General features: G+C 41.0%; 1 protein-coding gene across 1 annotated transcript in view; it reads left to right on the top strand.

Moving 5' to 3' along the window:
- LOC147658894 (glomulin-like) overlaps positions 1-15,112 on the top strand; it is a gene marked incomplete at its 3' end in the record, with an annotated part of 250,879 nt that overhangs the window by 44,675 nt on the left and 191,092 nt on the right. The window contains exon 3 of the mRNA XM_086952048.1: positions 4,196-4,292. Within this exon, the coding sequence (XP_086808174.1) occupies positions 4,254-4,292 (39 nt within the window). The remainder of the gene's footprint in view (positions 1-4,195; positions 4,293-15,112) is intronic.

The following is a 15,112-nucleotide window of genomic DNA, read 5'->3' as shown; positions in this document are numbered from 1 at the left end:
CCCCCTGCAGCATCAAAGGCTTTCACGGCCGGCCGGCCATGCTTTCAGTTTCACGGCCGCCAGGCCGTGTCTCCTTATTGAACTTGTTTAACTTGATTTCCTTCCGAACTAGCCTCCACGTTGTTTAACAATGTGTGAGACACCTCCAGTTACTTGCCTCATAGTAACTACGTCACATGGTTTCCTCTTTCACTCACTCTGTGCCCGGGGCTCTTCTCTCCTGAATGGAATCAACTGCCACATGGATTTAACTGCCATTCAATGTACGTTCATCCAATATTGTTTATTTAGTAGAAGCCAGCATCCAAACATGTACTATAATTTTCTGACCGATTTTCTGTTTTGGACGTTCCTCGTTTTAAACCGAACACTTGTTTAAATTTTCTGTTTCGGACGGATCTCATTTTCTTCTGTATTCTTTACAAAAGTATGTACTTCAAAATTGCACTGTGCCTTACCATTTCATCCAACACCATGGGTTCCATTGCTGAGGCCTTGAGCAGCTCATCGCCATTAATTGTAATAATTTCCGCTCACACGCTAGTCTAAGTTAAGCTTTATATTGCATGTAATGCCACAGCTGAACACTGAGAGCAGCACATAAGCAACTCTCTCCAGTGCCGTACACACGTATAATGTCCACATTTTAACATAACATCGTAATACCATTTGGCAAGTACAACATGGTATAGTTAAGGAAAAGCACATGGGACAATAAGTGAATAATAGCACATGCTATAATCGACAACAACCCCGCCCACCCATTTTTTCGTTGTCCTAAAGTGCACCACAGTTTTAAATAATTTGTTGATCCACCCCATACAGTTTTAAATAATTTGTTGATCCACCCCATTCCTCTCCCAGCAGCTGTTTAAACTATAAGGACAAGGCCCTGGGAACATTCCTCCCCCTTCTAAACTCTTTAAGCAGCTTTCCCACTCACTAGCATTCATGCAGCATTACTTAAATCAGCACATTTACCTTTTATTTTGTCAGCAGGTTAATTGTTGCATTTTCAAAATCCAGAAAAAAACAGTATGAGAGCGAGCGAGTTAGGTTCAGGTATTTGGCAGTTGATAATTCTATCATTTAATTCCCATTCCCAATGTAAATACTTGGGTCTTATTTATAAGAATATGAATCCTATGGTCCTTCTCTTCCTTCTTAGATTCTCTACGGATCCACTCGTCAAACAGTATATATTCTTAGGCATTTCCAAACAGATTTTAGTCTCCTCCATGCATCGGACAATTGTCTTCTTTGAGCCTGCACTATAATTGCTTTTTTTACGTTTTTTTGCAACCTTTGTTTTATTACTTTAGGTACACTGCATATACGTGGCTGTTTATACATATATGACCTGAATTTTAAAATAATCTCAGTGTATTTTATTAAATGATTTCACTGACACGCATATCTTTGTAGATTCCTGTAAACTATTTTTTAAAGGCTTTTTGAAAAGTGGAAAAAAACTCTTCCTCCCTCCCATCTTCCCTCTATCCTAAACATCCCCTCCTCCCTCTCTTCTCACTATCCCCTTACTCTCTCCCCTTTATCCCCTCTCCTCTCTATCTCCCCTCCCTCTACACCCTCACACTCTTCCCTCATTCCTCACCTCTACCCTCTATCCTCACTCCCATCTTCTCCCACTCCCCTCACTCTCTCACTCTCACCTCTCTATACTCACTCTCTCCCCTTTCTCCACTCTCCTCTCTACTCTCCTCTCTGTATCCTCTCCCCCTCTCTCATCACTATCCCCTCTCTCTCCTCACTCTCCCCCTTTCTCCCCTCCCTCTACCCTCTCCTCACTCTCCCATGTCCTCACTCTCCCCTCTCCTCACAATCTATTTGAATAACCAGCACTAAGTCCTTTAAAACGAACGCACATTTGTCAGACCATTCCTAGCAGCCATTTCCTAAAATTATTTGAAAAAAGTCACACTATTCCAAGAGCTACTTTTGCGACCTTCCTCCCAGTTAATTAATACGTCCTGTAGTGGATGATACTTTCTTTTTTACAATCCAAGATCAAATACAAAACATGGCATTTCATGCTGCTGAGGTCTCACCCTCACTCAGCCTCACACCCTCACACACCCTCACCCTCACACCCCTTCACTCACCTTCACCCACTCACACACCCACTCACCCTCACACCCCCTCACACCCCTTCACCCCCTCACCCTCACACCCCTCACCCTCACACCACTCAGTGCTACAACACATATTGTGTTACAATAGGTGTCACATTTGCGAAAGATAAAACTATTGGCATTGTAAATAACAAAGCTATCAATTTCGCTATTTTAAAAACAAGCACATATATAAAAAATATGTCCTTTACAATACCAATAGCTCAAACTTTCCTAATGCGAGACCTATTGCATTGCTGTGCTTCTCTCCCCTGCTGCACTCTCCTGCTCTCTAGAGATGTGGACTAACGACCAGAGCTGCCATCTAAGTCACGTAAATACAAAACATGTTGCATTCCAAATGCTATAGGTGTCACATTCGCGAAAGTTATAACTATTGGCATTGTAAATGACAAAGCTATCAATTTAGCTATTTTAAAAACCAACAAATAAATAAAATATTTGTCATTTACAAGACCAATAGCTCCAACTTTTCTAATGCGAGACCTATTGCATTTCCAATGCTTGTTCTTTTTGCTATTGTTTTAGAACCATTGGCATGCAAAATCTGGCAATCTCACAGGGCGGCTGCGTTGAATTTTAATAATCGTCCATTTGGAATTTCCTTATGCGCGGACGATATGGTCCTATACGTTAGTGAACTGCAGACCTATTTATCCCAAATTGTCAGTGAATACATTAAGTTTGGCCTCTTCTCAGGGTTGCAAATAAATTGTGAGAAATCTGTTCTCATTCCCCTCACCGCTGTCAGTGTCACCTCCGGTGGAATATCCATTGGTATGGCCGGAAAACTCTGTTAAGTATCTAGGTGTCTGGCTACACCGTGACCCTGACATCGTCATCAGAGAAAATTATGGACGTGCATATACGGAGCTGGTACAGTGGATTGATCGCCGGGTCAGCCTGGCGGACCGCATAGCGGTGATAAAAATGATTATTCTTCCCAAGTTTATATATTTGTTCTGCAATATCCCTGTCCACCTGACTAAGCATTTTTTTTAAACCGTGCAGACCCAACTGCTGCGATTGATATGGGGGACGAAGCCGCCGAGGATCAGCTGTTCCACACTAACACTGCAATTTGAGAAGGGTGGGTTTAATGCTCCGGATTCTATGTGTGTATGTGAGCAGGCTCAGCATGCGTACTTTTGGTTCAGACCTCACGATTTCATCCTACATGTGGCAAAACCAACTTAACTTAAACTGCTACTACTTACTCCTTCCCACGTATTAGGCTTAGGTCAGGTACACCGGGGTAGGCGTATTTTAGAAGCACCAGTTGAGTACGTTAGTCAATGTATATATGTATGTATATATTTTATCCATTTTAAAGTATCTTATGGCTAAGAAACCATATCAATGCTTTTACAGTATTATTTCATAATACTCCTTTTACTGTACGCACTTTACTTTACATTAAGTATTGCAATTGTGGCAATTCATTTCTCTTGCATGAGAAGGAAGACTGCTCAATAAATTATACCTTTTATTGAAAACGCCCGTCTCTCTCTTCTCTGCACTCTGGTGAAACTAAGAACGCACAATTGACTGAGTGAAATAGCTGTCTATTGTTTTCACACGACTCTAGAGATATACTCTTATTCTGAGGGAGCAAAGTTGTCATGTTATATGGTTGTCGGAAGCTAATCCCTTCTTGTCTATCCAGGGAGGTTAACTCCTCCTCGTTTATTCGAGAAAGTTTCTAGTGATCTCTGAGCTATCTGGCAAACCTTAAGTCTAATATAGTCAGTAGAGACCTAGTCGACTTCAGTCCTACGTCTACACTGCTGAATATATTATTCCAATGCGCAGAGCCTATTGGGAATATAGGAACTACACTACAAAGTAATGTATGTACTATGCGCTATTGAAAATAATAAATACAATTTAAAAAATACAAGTACCGTACTGGGCTCACACATGCACAAAGCACGTTCAACATTAAAAGAAATGTTTGCTTTTGAGCTATTCAATTTTACATCTCTCTTCACTTGTTCAGCCTATTTTAATATATATGTACATTTTCTTTATTGCTTTCTTAGGTGGTGTGCCCTCATCACATTTGAATTCCAGTAAAGAAAGAAAAAAAAGCCATAGATAATGGCTGTGGAGGAACTTCGTGCAGTAACACAACGATGTGTGAGTAATTTGTTATATCAATCAGTTAAGGAAAGTCATTCTAGTTTAGTACTGTTTATTGTTTGATTTAAGCTAAAGAGGTGAATAAATATGACATAGACACATCATTATAACCTATTAAAAGGAGTTTCATGTGCAAATAATCTTAAAAAGTTATCCCCAATTATACGTAACGGTCAACCTGCACAAATACAAGTGAGACAATCCAATAGCATGTTACCAAAAGTAACGGGTTAAAACACCAACCCCCAACAATTAATATAAAACAAACTAAAATTCACCACTCCAGTCTGTATTCCATTATTCTAGTGTTCAGTGTTTTCTTACACTCTTAGCTTAAGCTAAGCATCCAATTAACCAATTTATAGTGTGAATAAAGTTTCTAGGCCCTTACCCAAAACTAAACACTTAAGATCACGTAATGAGCAACACTCCTATAATTGTGGTCAAAACTTACATAAAGTTCAGTGTGCCCCTTTGCAGTGTAAATATTTACATTATATTTAACTTATCTGTTGCCCAGGAGATCGCAATTAAATAGATTCTTATTTATGTTGACCCATGCACCCTACTTCAAACAGGTTGAGCCGCCTATACATATTCATTTGGGTTACATATCGAATTTTACCACCTCTGCAGATTTCATCCATTCATTTGAACTAGAGAACTCACCAAACATATAGTGTCAACCAGCTTCTTTTTGTTCAGAGGTCAGTGCAGCAAACAAATCAACAATGTTTGTTTGACAACATCGTCCTTAGTGATACGGAAATATTGTTGAACTGCCTGTTGACTCAGACCGTTCGCCACTCCTCTAAGAATTTATCAACTCTCCAACATAGTCTGATCGAACTGCATGCGATTGTGGTTGATAGTAAGTCCCGAAGGCTTCATATCTGAAGCTCTCTTAAAAACTGGCAATTGACCAAGACTACTTTCTTGTTCGAAAGCAAAACAAAATGCAATAGGTGAAGTTAAGATAATGGGTGTTGATTACAGCAATGACAAGTAAACTCCAACACAAACTCTTTTCATGCCGAACTCTATTATATTTCCGTGAGAAGCTGGCTCAGTATATGATGTACACTTGGACACCTTGCACTGATCCAGACAACCCCTATGGTGGTTTTAGTGGTCTTAGACAACCTTAGAAACCTCTCTAAGTGGTAGCTGTGGAGAGCAGTCTCAGTCCAGAAAGAGTGTAAAGCAGTATATTTTACCAGAACATTACCGTATAAGTATAGATTAAATGAAAAAGAACCACACTATTTTTATAAAAATACATATTTATTATAAGACACTCACTAACACGTACAGATATCTCCTACCCGGAGATATACCCAATACTTTACGATAGAAACAGGTAAGTAGCACTTTAATACACAGTAGTCACTAGGGGGGACCAAACCATATACTAAATAAGTTGGTATGCGAACCACAGCTCGAGTCAAGACTGTACTCAGAAGACGTAGAAGTGTTGGGACCCAAGGAACCACCCGAGGTAAGTAACTAGGTAAGTAACTAGGAGCTCCACGTGTGCTAAGTGGGAACACGACCCCATAATCAATACAAGTCAATGTGTAGGTCGTGGCCCTTCCCAGTACACCCTGAAGAAACCCCGTTGAAGACAGAACGTTGGAGAGCCACCCCACTCGTGGATACCTTAGGAACCAGGATACCTGCCCCAGGGAAGCCGGGTGCATAGGTGTGAAGTGGCTTGGGAAACCGCTGTCGAACCCAATAGAGGACTTCAGAAAGAGGCAGCTGCTGAAGAAGGTGAAAGTGTCCAGTGGAACCCAAAGGTGGATTCAAGATGTGAAGAACCTGCAAGCAGAGGGGACAGAGTCTATACCACTCGAGTGAGCAGGAGGCACAGAAGATAAATGCCCCCAATGTCGGGTGTTGCTGGAGAGATGACGGTGACCTTGGACCTGCAGCTGTGTGGACCAAGCGACTCTGTGGAAGACCAGGACCCGTACACGAGAGCTGTCCCACGTAGGATGTCGAGAGTTGAGGGGTCGGTGTCAGTGGGAGCACAAACAAGCCTTGGCAACTGCAAGGTTCCTGTGTGGTGCACAGACGTTGCAGCAAACTAGCAGGGTGACTAGATCAAGAGCAGCAGAAGTCTTCCTAGTTGTAGCCTTGATGCCCAGAGTGAAGTCAAGTGAAGTCCTTAGTGTCCAGATAGTCGAAGAAGAAGTGGTGTCTGAAATTAATCTAGGGACTCACCCACAGGTAAGCCCTTAAATACCCTAAGGAAAGGGTTGGGAAGATTCAGGGGTCCCTCCCTAACAAGGGCTGGACAAGGGGGAGGATACTCCCCTTTCCTTTGTCCAGTTCCGTACCAGAGCGGGAGACAACGGCTCCCTGCAATGGTTTGTACTGGACTAGGCATGGAGGGCACCAGGTGTGCCCTGCACACAGACTATGTGGCAAAGGCAAGCGCTCCCACCCTGCCCCAATACACTAAATCCTGGCTGGGAGGTGGTCACACCGCCCTGTGACAGGATACCTATTGTTCTGCCTTTCCCTGCCCGAGCTTGGCTCAGCAGTAGGAGGGCAGAAACTTGTCTGTGGCCGGCAGTAGCCCTTGCTTGCTGTCCGGGTCTGGAAGACTGGTACCGGGAGCACAGAGGACCTCTCAAAGGAGCTTAATGGTGCATGGAATCATACCTCCCACACCGCAACATGTTTGATACCAAACATGATCGGATTCGTTGTAGCCAGTTTTGAGATGGTCACTGCGTAATGACGCAGTGCCCCTCTATATGTCATATGGCTGGCTCACTTTCAACCCGGGAGAATGAACTCCATAAGTCGTAGGGGTATCCTGCTAATGCAGGCACGCCCTCACACCTTGAACCGAGCCCCCTGCCTTCAGGACTTATAGATTTTAAGTGCTGTGACCTTAGATATAGGGAAACCTATATCTTTTGAAAGTGGTGCTAGCCCCAGCTTACACAGGCTGCAATAGCAGGTCTGTAGTTGCAAATTCAGTGGTCTCCCATGAGTGGCATAATGCATGCTTCCGCCCATTGGGGACTCCTGGTGTACCTATACCCTGGGTACGTTAGTACCATATACTAGGGACTGATAAGTGTATACCAGTCTCCATTCTGGGATGTACCTAAGTACTTACCAAACCAATTTAGGGGAGAAAGCACAGAGAGTGGGGTCCTGAATAGCAGGATCCCAGCGAGACTAGTAAGAAATAGCATTATATCAATCAAAAAGTGTGGTAACTGTTGTATACAGTATACTGTACATATATTATTCCTGACACGAGATGGCACGTGGCTTCACTCGTGACATCTTGTGTCAATCGCTTTCTGTTATGCACATGCACAAGCCACTGCATCTTTCGAATATGTATGTCTGTGATGACTTTAGAATGAGAGGCATTAACTGTTAGACTGGACTTACTCCAGACGTGTTTCCAATAAACTCCTCTCATCAAGCTTCCTGTGTCCTCCAGCCTTTCCTACACTGGCGACGAGGGAAAAAAGACTTTATCTTTCTGCTCTAAGAAGATTTCTTCATTAAATTTTTAAAGGAAAAGACAATTTTTTACGTTTAGCTTAATTTTGACCTACTGGAACTTCTTGATTTCCACAGCGACTCAGCGCTTCAGGCAGATCTCTACAACGACTCAAGCGACACCAAGCGACACCCGCCCCCGCTCTCAAAGGTATTTTATTAATTTTCAATTACCTTGAGGTTCTCGGAGGGTCAGCGCGAGTCTCTGCCTGCTCGAGTTTCACGCGCGCACGCTTGCACGTGCGCATGCGCGAGCTACGTGGAATCAAAAGACTTCGTCACACGCTTTCAAAACAAGGCCATCGCCTGTAAAAACAAAGGAATTTCCATGGCGGCCATCTTAGATTGGTAAACTTCATCGAGTTGTGTTTTCTCTTCGTTTTTTTTTTTCTTTTTCCTTTGAAGTCCGTTTTTCTTCGTGAAACCTACTCTACACGATTTCTTCTCAACTCGATTTCATTTTAAGGTATTATTTTGGACTCTACACAATTTTTTTTCATCAATTGTTCCTGTTTAAAGGTATTGTCTTCATTATTTATTTAAACATTATTTAAACATTTCGACATGAGTGGAATTGTCCCTCCTCCTTCGTTCTTGGCAAATAAAGGTGACCCTCCCATGGAATGGGAGATATGGGAACCTGTTTTCCTAGCCTATGTTGAGGTAATGAAAGGTACTGAATGCGAACCTGAGAGGAAATTATCCCTTTTAAAACATTGCCTTGGGGGGGTTGGATTAAAAGAATTCGTCACTCTTCCAGCTTTAACTAATCCTGGTGAAAAAGATGTGTATGAATGTGCAGCAGAAAAATTAAAAATTAGATTCGGAAAGAAAAAGAACATTGTCATGGAGAGATTTATTTTCTATTCCCGCAAACAATCTGCAGATGAACCAATTGATGATTTTGTATCATCTCTCAGATCTCTTGCCGTAACTTGTGATTTTGAACACATAAACTATGAACAGGTATTAAGAGATCAAATTCTCATGAGAACAAATAACAAAAAGGTCCAGGAAAGACTTTGGACAACTTCGGATATGTCTCTAAATGCAGCCATTGACATTGCAAGGTCAATTGAACATTCTGAGAAGTTTGTAAAGGAGATAAGAGGGAGCGAAAAAGGAGATGTCTTTAGCGTTTCCAAAGAAGGAGAAAAATTTAAGAAACCGTTTACTTTTAAAAATGACTTTGCTAACAATAAGAGTGACTCAAAATTTAAGTACACTAAAAGTGATAAGAAGAGCAATACTCAGTGGATTTGTTTCAGATGCGGAAGTTCAAATCATTTAGCAAATTCAAAAGTCTGCCCTGCCCTTGATAAAATGTGTTTAAAATGCAATAAGAAAGGGCATCTAACAAAGTTTTGTAAATCTACTACCAAAAAAGTTAATATTGTTCAAGATTTTGATGACTATGATTCAAATGAAAATGATATCAATACTGTTATTAATATTTGTGGTAGTGAAGGTGTAAGTAAATTTCCATCTTGCGATGTGATTATAGATGGAAAGACAATTAACATTTTTGTAGACACCTGTGCATGGTACACATTATTGGGTTTAGATGTTGTAAAAAAAAAATTGGCCAAACAAAATTTTACTTGAATCTGACATTTATCCAGGGGGTTATACTGGACATAGGATTGAATTGGTAGGTTACTTTTGGGGGAAAATCACCTTTGCCGGTGAATCCACATATGGTAAGATCGATGTCGCTAAGTCTGGGCAACCTTTGTTAGGATGGCCACACCAAGATCAATTGGGCATTAAGATAGATCCAAGAGCCAACCCTCCTGTTTACTCCGTTGCTAACACCAGTGATCCTGATCGTAATCTCATGCTTGATAAATTGAAATCTGAATTCTCTGATGTTTTTAGTGGGAAACTTGGTCAGTTTTTGGGGTTCAAAAACACTATTAAACTCAATGATGGTGTTGTTCCTGTTCGGCACAGAGTCAGGAATGTCCCTCTTACCTACAGGGATAAACTTAAAGTTCTGCTTAAAGACTTGTGTGACAAGGACATTATTGAGCCCATTGAGTCCTCGCCGTGGGTTTCCCCGATCGTGATTTCGGTTAAATCCAACGGCGAATTGAGGCTCTGTGTAGATCTTCGCAGTTTAAATAATTCAATTTGGGTAGATGCTCATCCCTTGCCAAATCTGCATGAGATTGTTTCAACATTAGGAGGTGCTGAGATTTTCTTGTGTATAGATTTGGCGAGTGCTTATCAAGTCGTTTTGGATGATGATTCCAAAAATCTGACAGCCTTTATTACGCCAGAAGGTCTCTTCAGATATAAACGCATGCCTTTTGGATTGGCTAGTGCCGCTTCCGTCTTTCAAAGGCTAATGAAAGAGACGCTTGAAGGGTTGACAGGGGCAATCGCCTTTCAAGACGATATTCTTGTATTTGGGAAAAATGTAGAGGAGCACGATAATAATTTAAGGAATGTTATATCTGCATTATCCTCTAAAGGTCTTACTCTTCGCCTTGATAAGTGTAAAATTAGAGAAAAAGAAGTTGAATACCTGGGACATTCCATAAGTGGTGCTGGGATCAGACCTAAGCAAAAACACATTGAGAGCATCATTAAAGCCCCGGTCCCAGTTTCAAAAGAACAATTGGTAGCCTTCTTAGGATTAATGGAATTCTATGCCAAATTTATTCCAAATTTCTCTTCTAAAGTTGATTCCTTTAGACCACTTCTAAAGAAGAATGCAAGGTTCTTATGGTCTGATGTAATGACGGAGGCATTTCAGAACCTTAAAGCTTTTGTCGTGAATGCACCCTGTTTAAGACCTTTTGTTATTGGAAAAAAATGTACCATCATGGTTGATGCAAGTAGCACAGGGTTAGGAGCTGTGCTCATGCAGAATGACTGCGGAAAAGAATGGATAATTGCCTATGCTTCAAGGGCCTTGAGGGATGCTGAAAAACACTATTCAGTCATTGAAAGAGAGTTATTGGCGTCAGTTTGGGCAGCTGAACACTTTAAAACATTTTTGTGGGGAACAAAATTCACTATTAAGACTGACCATAAGCCTCTTATTTACATGATGGCACCAGGTGGAGGTGGAACTTTATCGGCTCGCCTGGCCAGATTGGCATCCAGACTACAATCCTTTCATTTTGAGATGGTATATGTAAAAGGGAAAACTAACATTCATGCTGATTGCATGTCCAGGTTGCACACTTCTTGTGATGTTCCTTGTGATGATGATGAGTGTGAAGTAGCTTTCACTTCGCAAGACATTATGTTAGTGTTTGGGGAGAAGTTTGATTTGAGTAAGGAGTCCTGGTTAAGAGAAATGGAGAAGAGTATTGAATTAACTCAGGTTAAAGACTACATTTTACAAGGATGGCCAGAACAAAGGAAGTTTTCAGGCGAGATGATGAGTTATGCCAAAGTTCAGGATGAGTTAGCAATCGAAAATGGGGTTCTCATGAGAGGTGATAAATTCATTCCTCCCTTTTCCTTGAGAGATACTATCATTGGTATTGCCCATGAGGGGCATTTAGGAATCTCGTTTACCAGGAGACGCATAAAAGATTTTTTTTGGTGGCCAGGAGTGGACAGTTGTGTGGAACACTATGTCCAAAAATGTTCAGAATGCGCCAACAGTGATAAGTCTGCTGTCCCTTTACGTCCTGAACCTTGTCCTGTGGAGTGTCCTTTCGGTCCTTGGCGAAAGTTAGGTCTTGACTTCATTGGTCCATTTTCTGTTTTACCTGAACATGAGAAATTTGGCATGGTTTTGATAGATTATTTCTCAAAATGGCCAGAGGTAAAAATGGTTAGGGAGATAACAACCAGAAATGTAGTGGAGTTTTTGGATGAGGTTTTTTGTAGGGAAGGAATCCCAGAAGAATTAGTGACTGACAATGGACCACAATTTACCAGCAAGGATTTTCAATGTTTTATCACCAAATGTGGGATTACGCACAACAAGATTGCTGTGTTCCATCCTGAAGCCAATGGCCAGGTTGAAAGATTTAACAGAGTTGTGAAGGAGGCTATCCAACTTTCTGTTAAAGGTCATTTGAATTGGCGTAACGCTCTTCAGTCTATGTTATTGTCTTATAGAACATCTCCTAACTCGGTCACTATGGTTAGTCCATTTGAACTTTTAAGGGGTCGGAAACCCAGTACTCGGTTAACTCCATGGTGGCTAAAAAGAAGTTTGAGTGACCATTATGGCTTTTCAAGAGTAGATTATGATTTGGTTCGAGACAGGGTTAGCGCATATAAGGATAAGATGAAGGAAAGGATGGAGGCAAAGCAGGGATCAGCGAGTAAACATGTCATTAATGTTTGTGACTTTGTTCGTATAAAAAGAAAGGAAGGTGTTTTGAAAGGTGGTCAAATTTGGTCACGTCCCAAGGAAGTTATTGAAGTTTTCAAGCATGCTGTCAGAATTGAGGATGGGAGTGTTTGGAATTTGAGCAGAGTTTCGATTTTTAAAGGCAAAGATATGTTTGCGTCAGAGGATGGCAGTAGTGCTTTACTTAAAGGCAAGGATGTTGTTGTGTCAAGCGATGATAGCAACGTTTTTCTTGACTTTGAATCTCACTGTGGGGTCCCTGGAAATGCAGAAATCACTTCTGGGAATCTTTTGAATGAGAATACCAATACTAGGGTTGTAAGGACCACTCCACCTATGGTACCCTCAAAAGATTGCCATAGGTCTCACCGTCTTCCTGCAAGATACAAGGATTTTGTCATGAATTAAGATAAAATTGTATGGGATTATTCTTTAAAGTTTTGTTATTATGTTGTTTTTTTTTTTTTTGCTGTTTTTCTTTTCATTTACAGGAAGGGAGGTGTGTTGTATACTGTATACTGTACATATATTATTCCTGACACGAGATGGCACGTGGCTTCACTCGTGACATCTCGTGTCAATCGCTTTCTGTTATGCACATGCACAAGCCACTGCATCTTTCGAATATGTATGTCTGTGATGACTTTAGAATGAGAGGCATTAACTGTTAGACTGGACTTACTCCAGACGTGTTTCCAATAAACTCCTCTCATCAAGCTTCCTGTGTCCTCCAGCCTTTCCTACAGTAACCATAAAGGCAGATCCTAATTTCCTACAATTTCAATTTAATAAATGTCGACGCCTGATCTAATTGTAGCTTTAGCCTCCATCTTCGTATGTTAGCAGCTTTTATATCTTTTAAGTACTTTTGCAGAGCACCCTTGTAATCCATACACAACAGATGAAATAGCTTGCTTCTGTTTCTACAATCATCCATATCTCTTTTCAAGGAAAGATATTTAACTGAGAGTTTTATCGATATTTTTTCTTGCAGGCACTAAGGTCCTATCCAAAGAATTTGTGTTGTATAGCTTGAAAACTTTCCAAATGCTATCCATGGATTGATTAGCCCTTTGAGTCAATAAGTGACGTTTTATCAACTGCCTAAATGTACCATCCAGTGAAATCTTTAATCTCCACCAATAATTCATGATTCTTTGTCAGTATTTTAGTTTAATGTTCAACAGCCCCAGCTCTAATCTTTGCACACTATTTACTGTGCCTTTTCTTCAACAGACATGTGCCCCAAGGCTATGTCCTAATTTTGTAAAGGAGACAACTATAACAATTGCTCTCCGTTCCTAAATATATCCATTTCTGGTTTGAAATTGAGATTTTCTTTATAAAGGTTGCCCAAGTATCTATATTTATTTGCAATCTCCAATTTCTCTGCATTAGGTGACCAATGCAGATTATTTTGCTTTTTCCTAAACTTCAAAAATATAATTACTTGCGTTTTAGTAATATTTACATTCAAGTCATTGGCTTCACAGTATTGTGAGAAAGCATCTTATTGTCTTTGGAGACACATGGGAGTATGATCCAATAAAATGGTATCACCTGCATAAAATATAGCTGAAATTAACTTGCCTTCCAATCTCGGTGGGTGCATACAAACAAGACTAAGTTTAATCAGGACATCTACAATATACAGAGAAAAAAAAGGAGTGGGGCAAGTATGCATCCTTGCCCAAGACCATTGGGTGTGTCAATTTTCTTTGATAAGAATCCATTACTTCCCAATTCGACACAGGTCCAAACTCAGTAATCCAAGTGGCATGTCCAAGTTAAGCAATTTTGGTTTCCATAAGAATCCCCAGTTGATCGTATTAAAAGCCGTTGATAAATCTATGAAGGCCACATAAATTGGCTGATTCCTGTTAAAGATGTATTCTTCAACCAGCAACTTCAGGGCAAAACACCCTTCCACTCTTAGTGACCTTGCCTAAATCCCAATTGAACTTTATAAAGGATCGTCTCACTTTCAACCTACTCTTCAAGGGCTATTTGGAGATGCTTAGCACAAATTTTACTCTGGATGTCCAGCATAGTTATTTTCCTATAGTTTTGTGGGTGAGTTTGTGATCCCTCTTTGTAAATAGGGACAAATATATTTCCCTTTCAAGACTCAGGGGGTTTACTTCCTTGGACTACTTCAGCCATCACTGCTGATAGAACATGGGCCCATAATTCAGTCACATTTTAATATGTCTACTGACAGGTCATCTGGGCCTTGAGAAAGTGAGCTCCTAAGATTCCTTATGATTGTTTCAATCTCCCTAATAGAGGGAATTAGGGTATGGTGACTGACTCTTTCACTGTGCAACAGACGGCCATTTTGGAGTCCTCGTATTCCTTTTCATATTTGAGTTCTCCGGAACAATACAGGTCAAATATAGAATTCACCCACAGCTCCCCCTTCACAGGCAAAGCTTCTAGTTTTGTCTAATTTTAGGAAGCTGGCTCTTTATGTAGTGGCCCAAAATGAGGTACACTGTAAAGAGTCCAGGCAACCCCAGTTGGCTGACGGAGGCACAAATGATAACCCAAATGCTCTCTTTTGTAGTAGTGTGGGCGAGCAGTCCTGCTTATTAGAGGGCAGTGCTAAGCATTTATTGCACTCACAAATGCTGGAGCAGGATCTCCCTGGCTCACCGGAACTTTGGGTAAAAGTTGCCCCCCTTTCCTACACTTTCTCCTTCTTCTTTTCTTCTGGAGCCTACTAATACTAACAGTAGGTTCAGCACTTCCAGGATCCTTGGTAGAGGTCTGGCACTAGACCAGTTCCTCTTTGGGCTCAGACCAAACTCTGGGAGGTAATTCCCAAAAAGACAATCAAGGTGGAGGTCTGTACTGACTACCACCTTTCGCCACCTAAGGGACCCAGCTATTTTTAGAGGTACTTAAGCCATAGGCTTATCAGAAACCTCCCCTGAGGTACCTCTTACTCTTCTAGTCT

This window comes from Lissotriton vulgaris, unplaced genomic scaffold (assembly GCF_964263255.1).
Source record: "Lissotriton vulgaris unplaced genomic scaffold, aLisVul1.2 SCAFFOLD_1988, whole genome shotgun sequence".
NCBI lineage: Eukaryota > Metazoa > Chordata > Amphibia > Caudata > Salamandridae > Lissotriton > Lissotriton vulgaris.
This window is presented reverse-complemented; position numbering and strand designations above follow the sequence as displayed.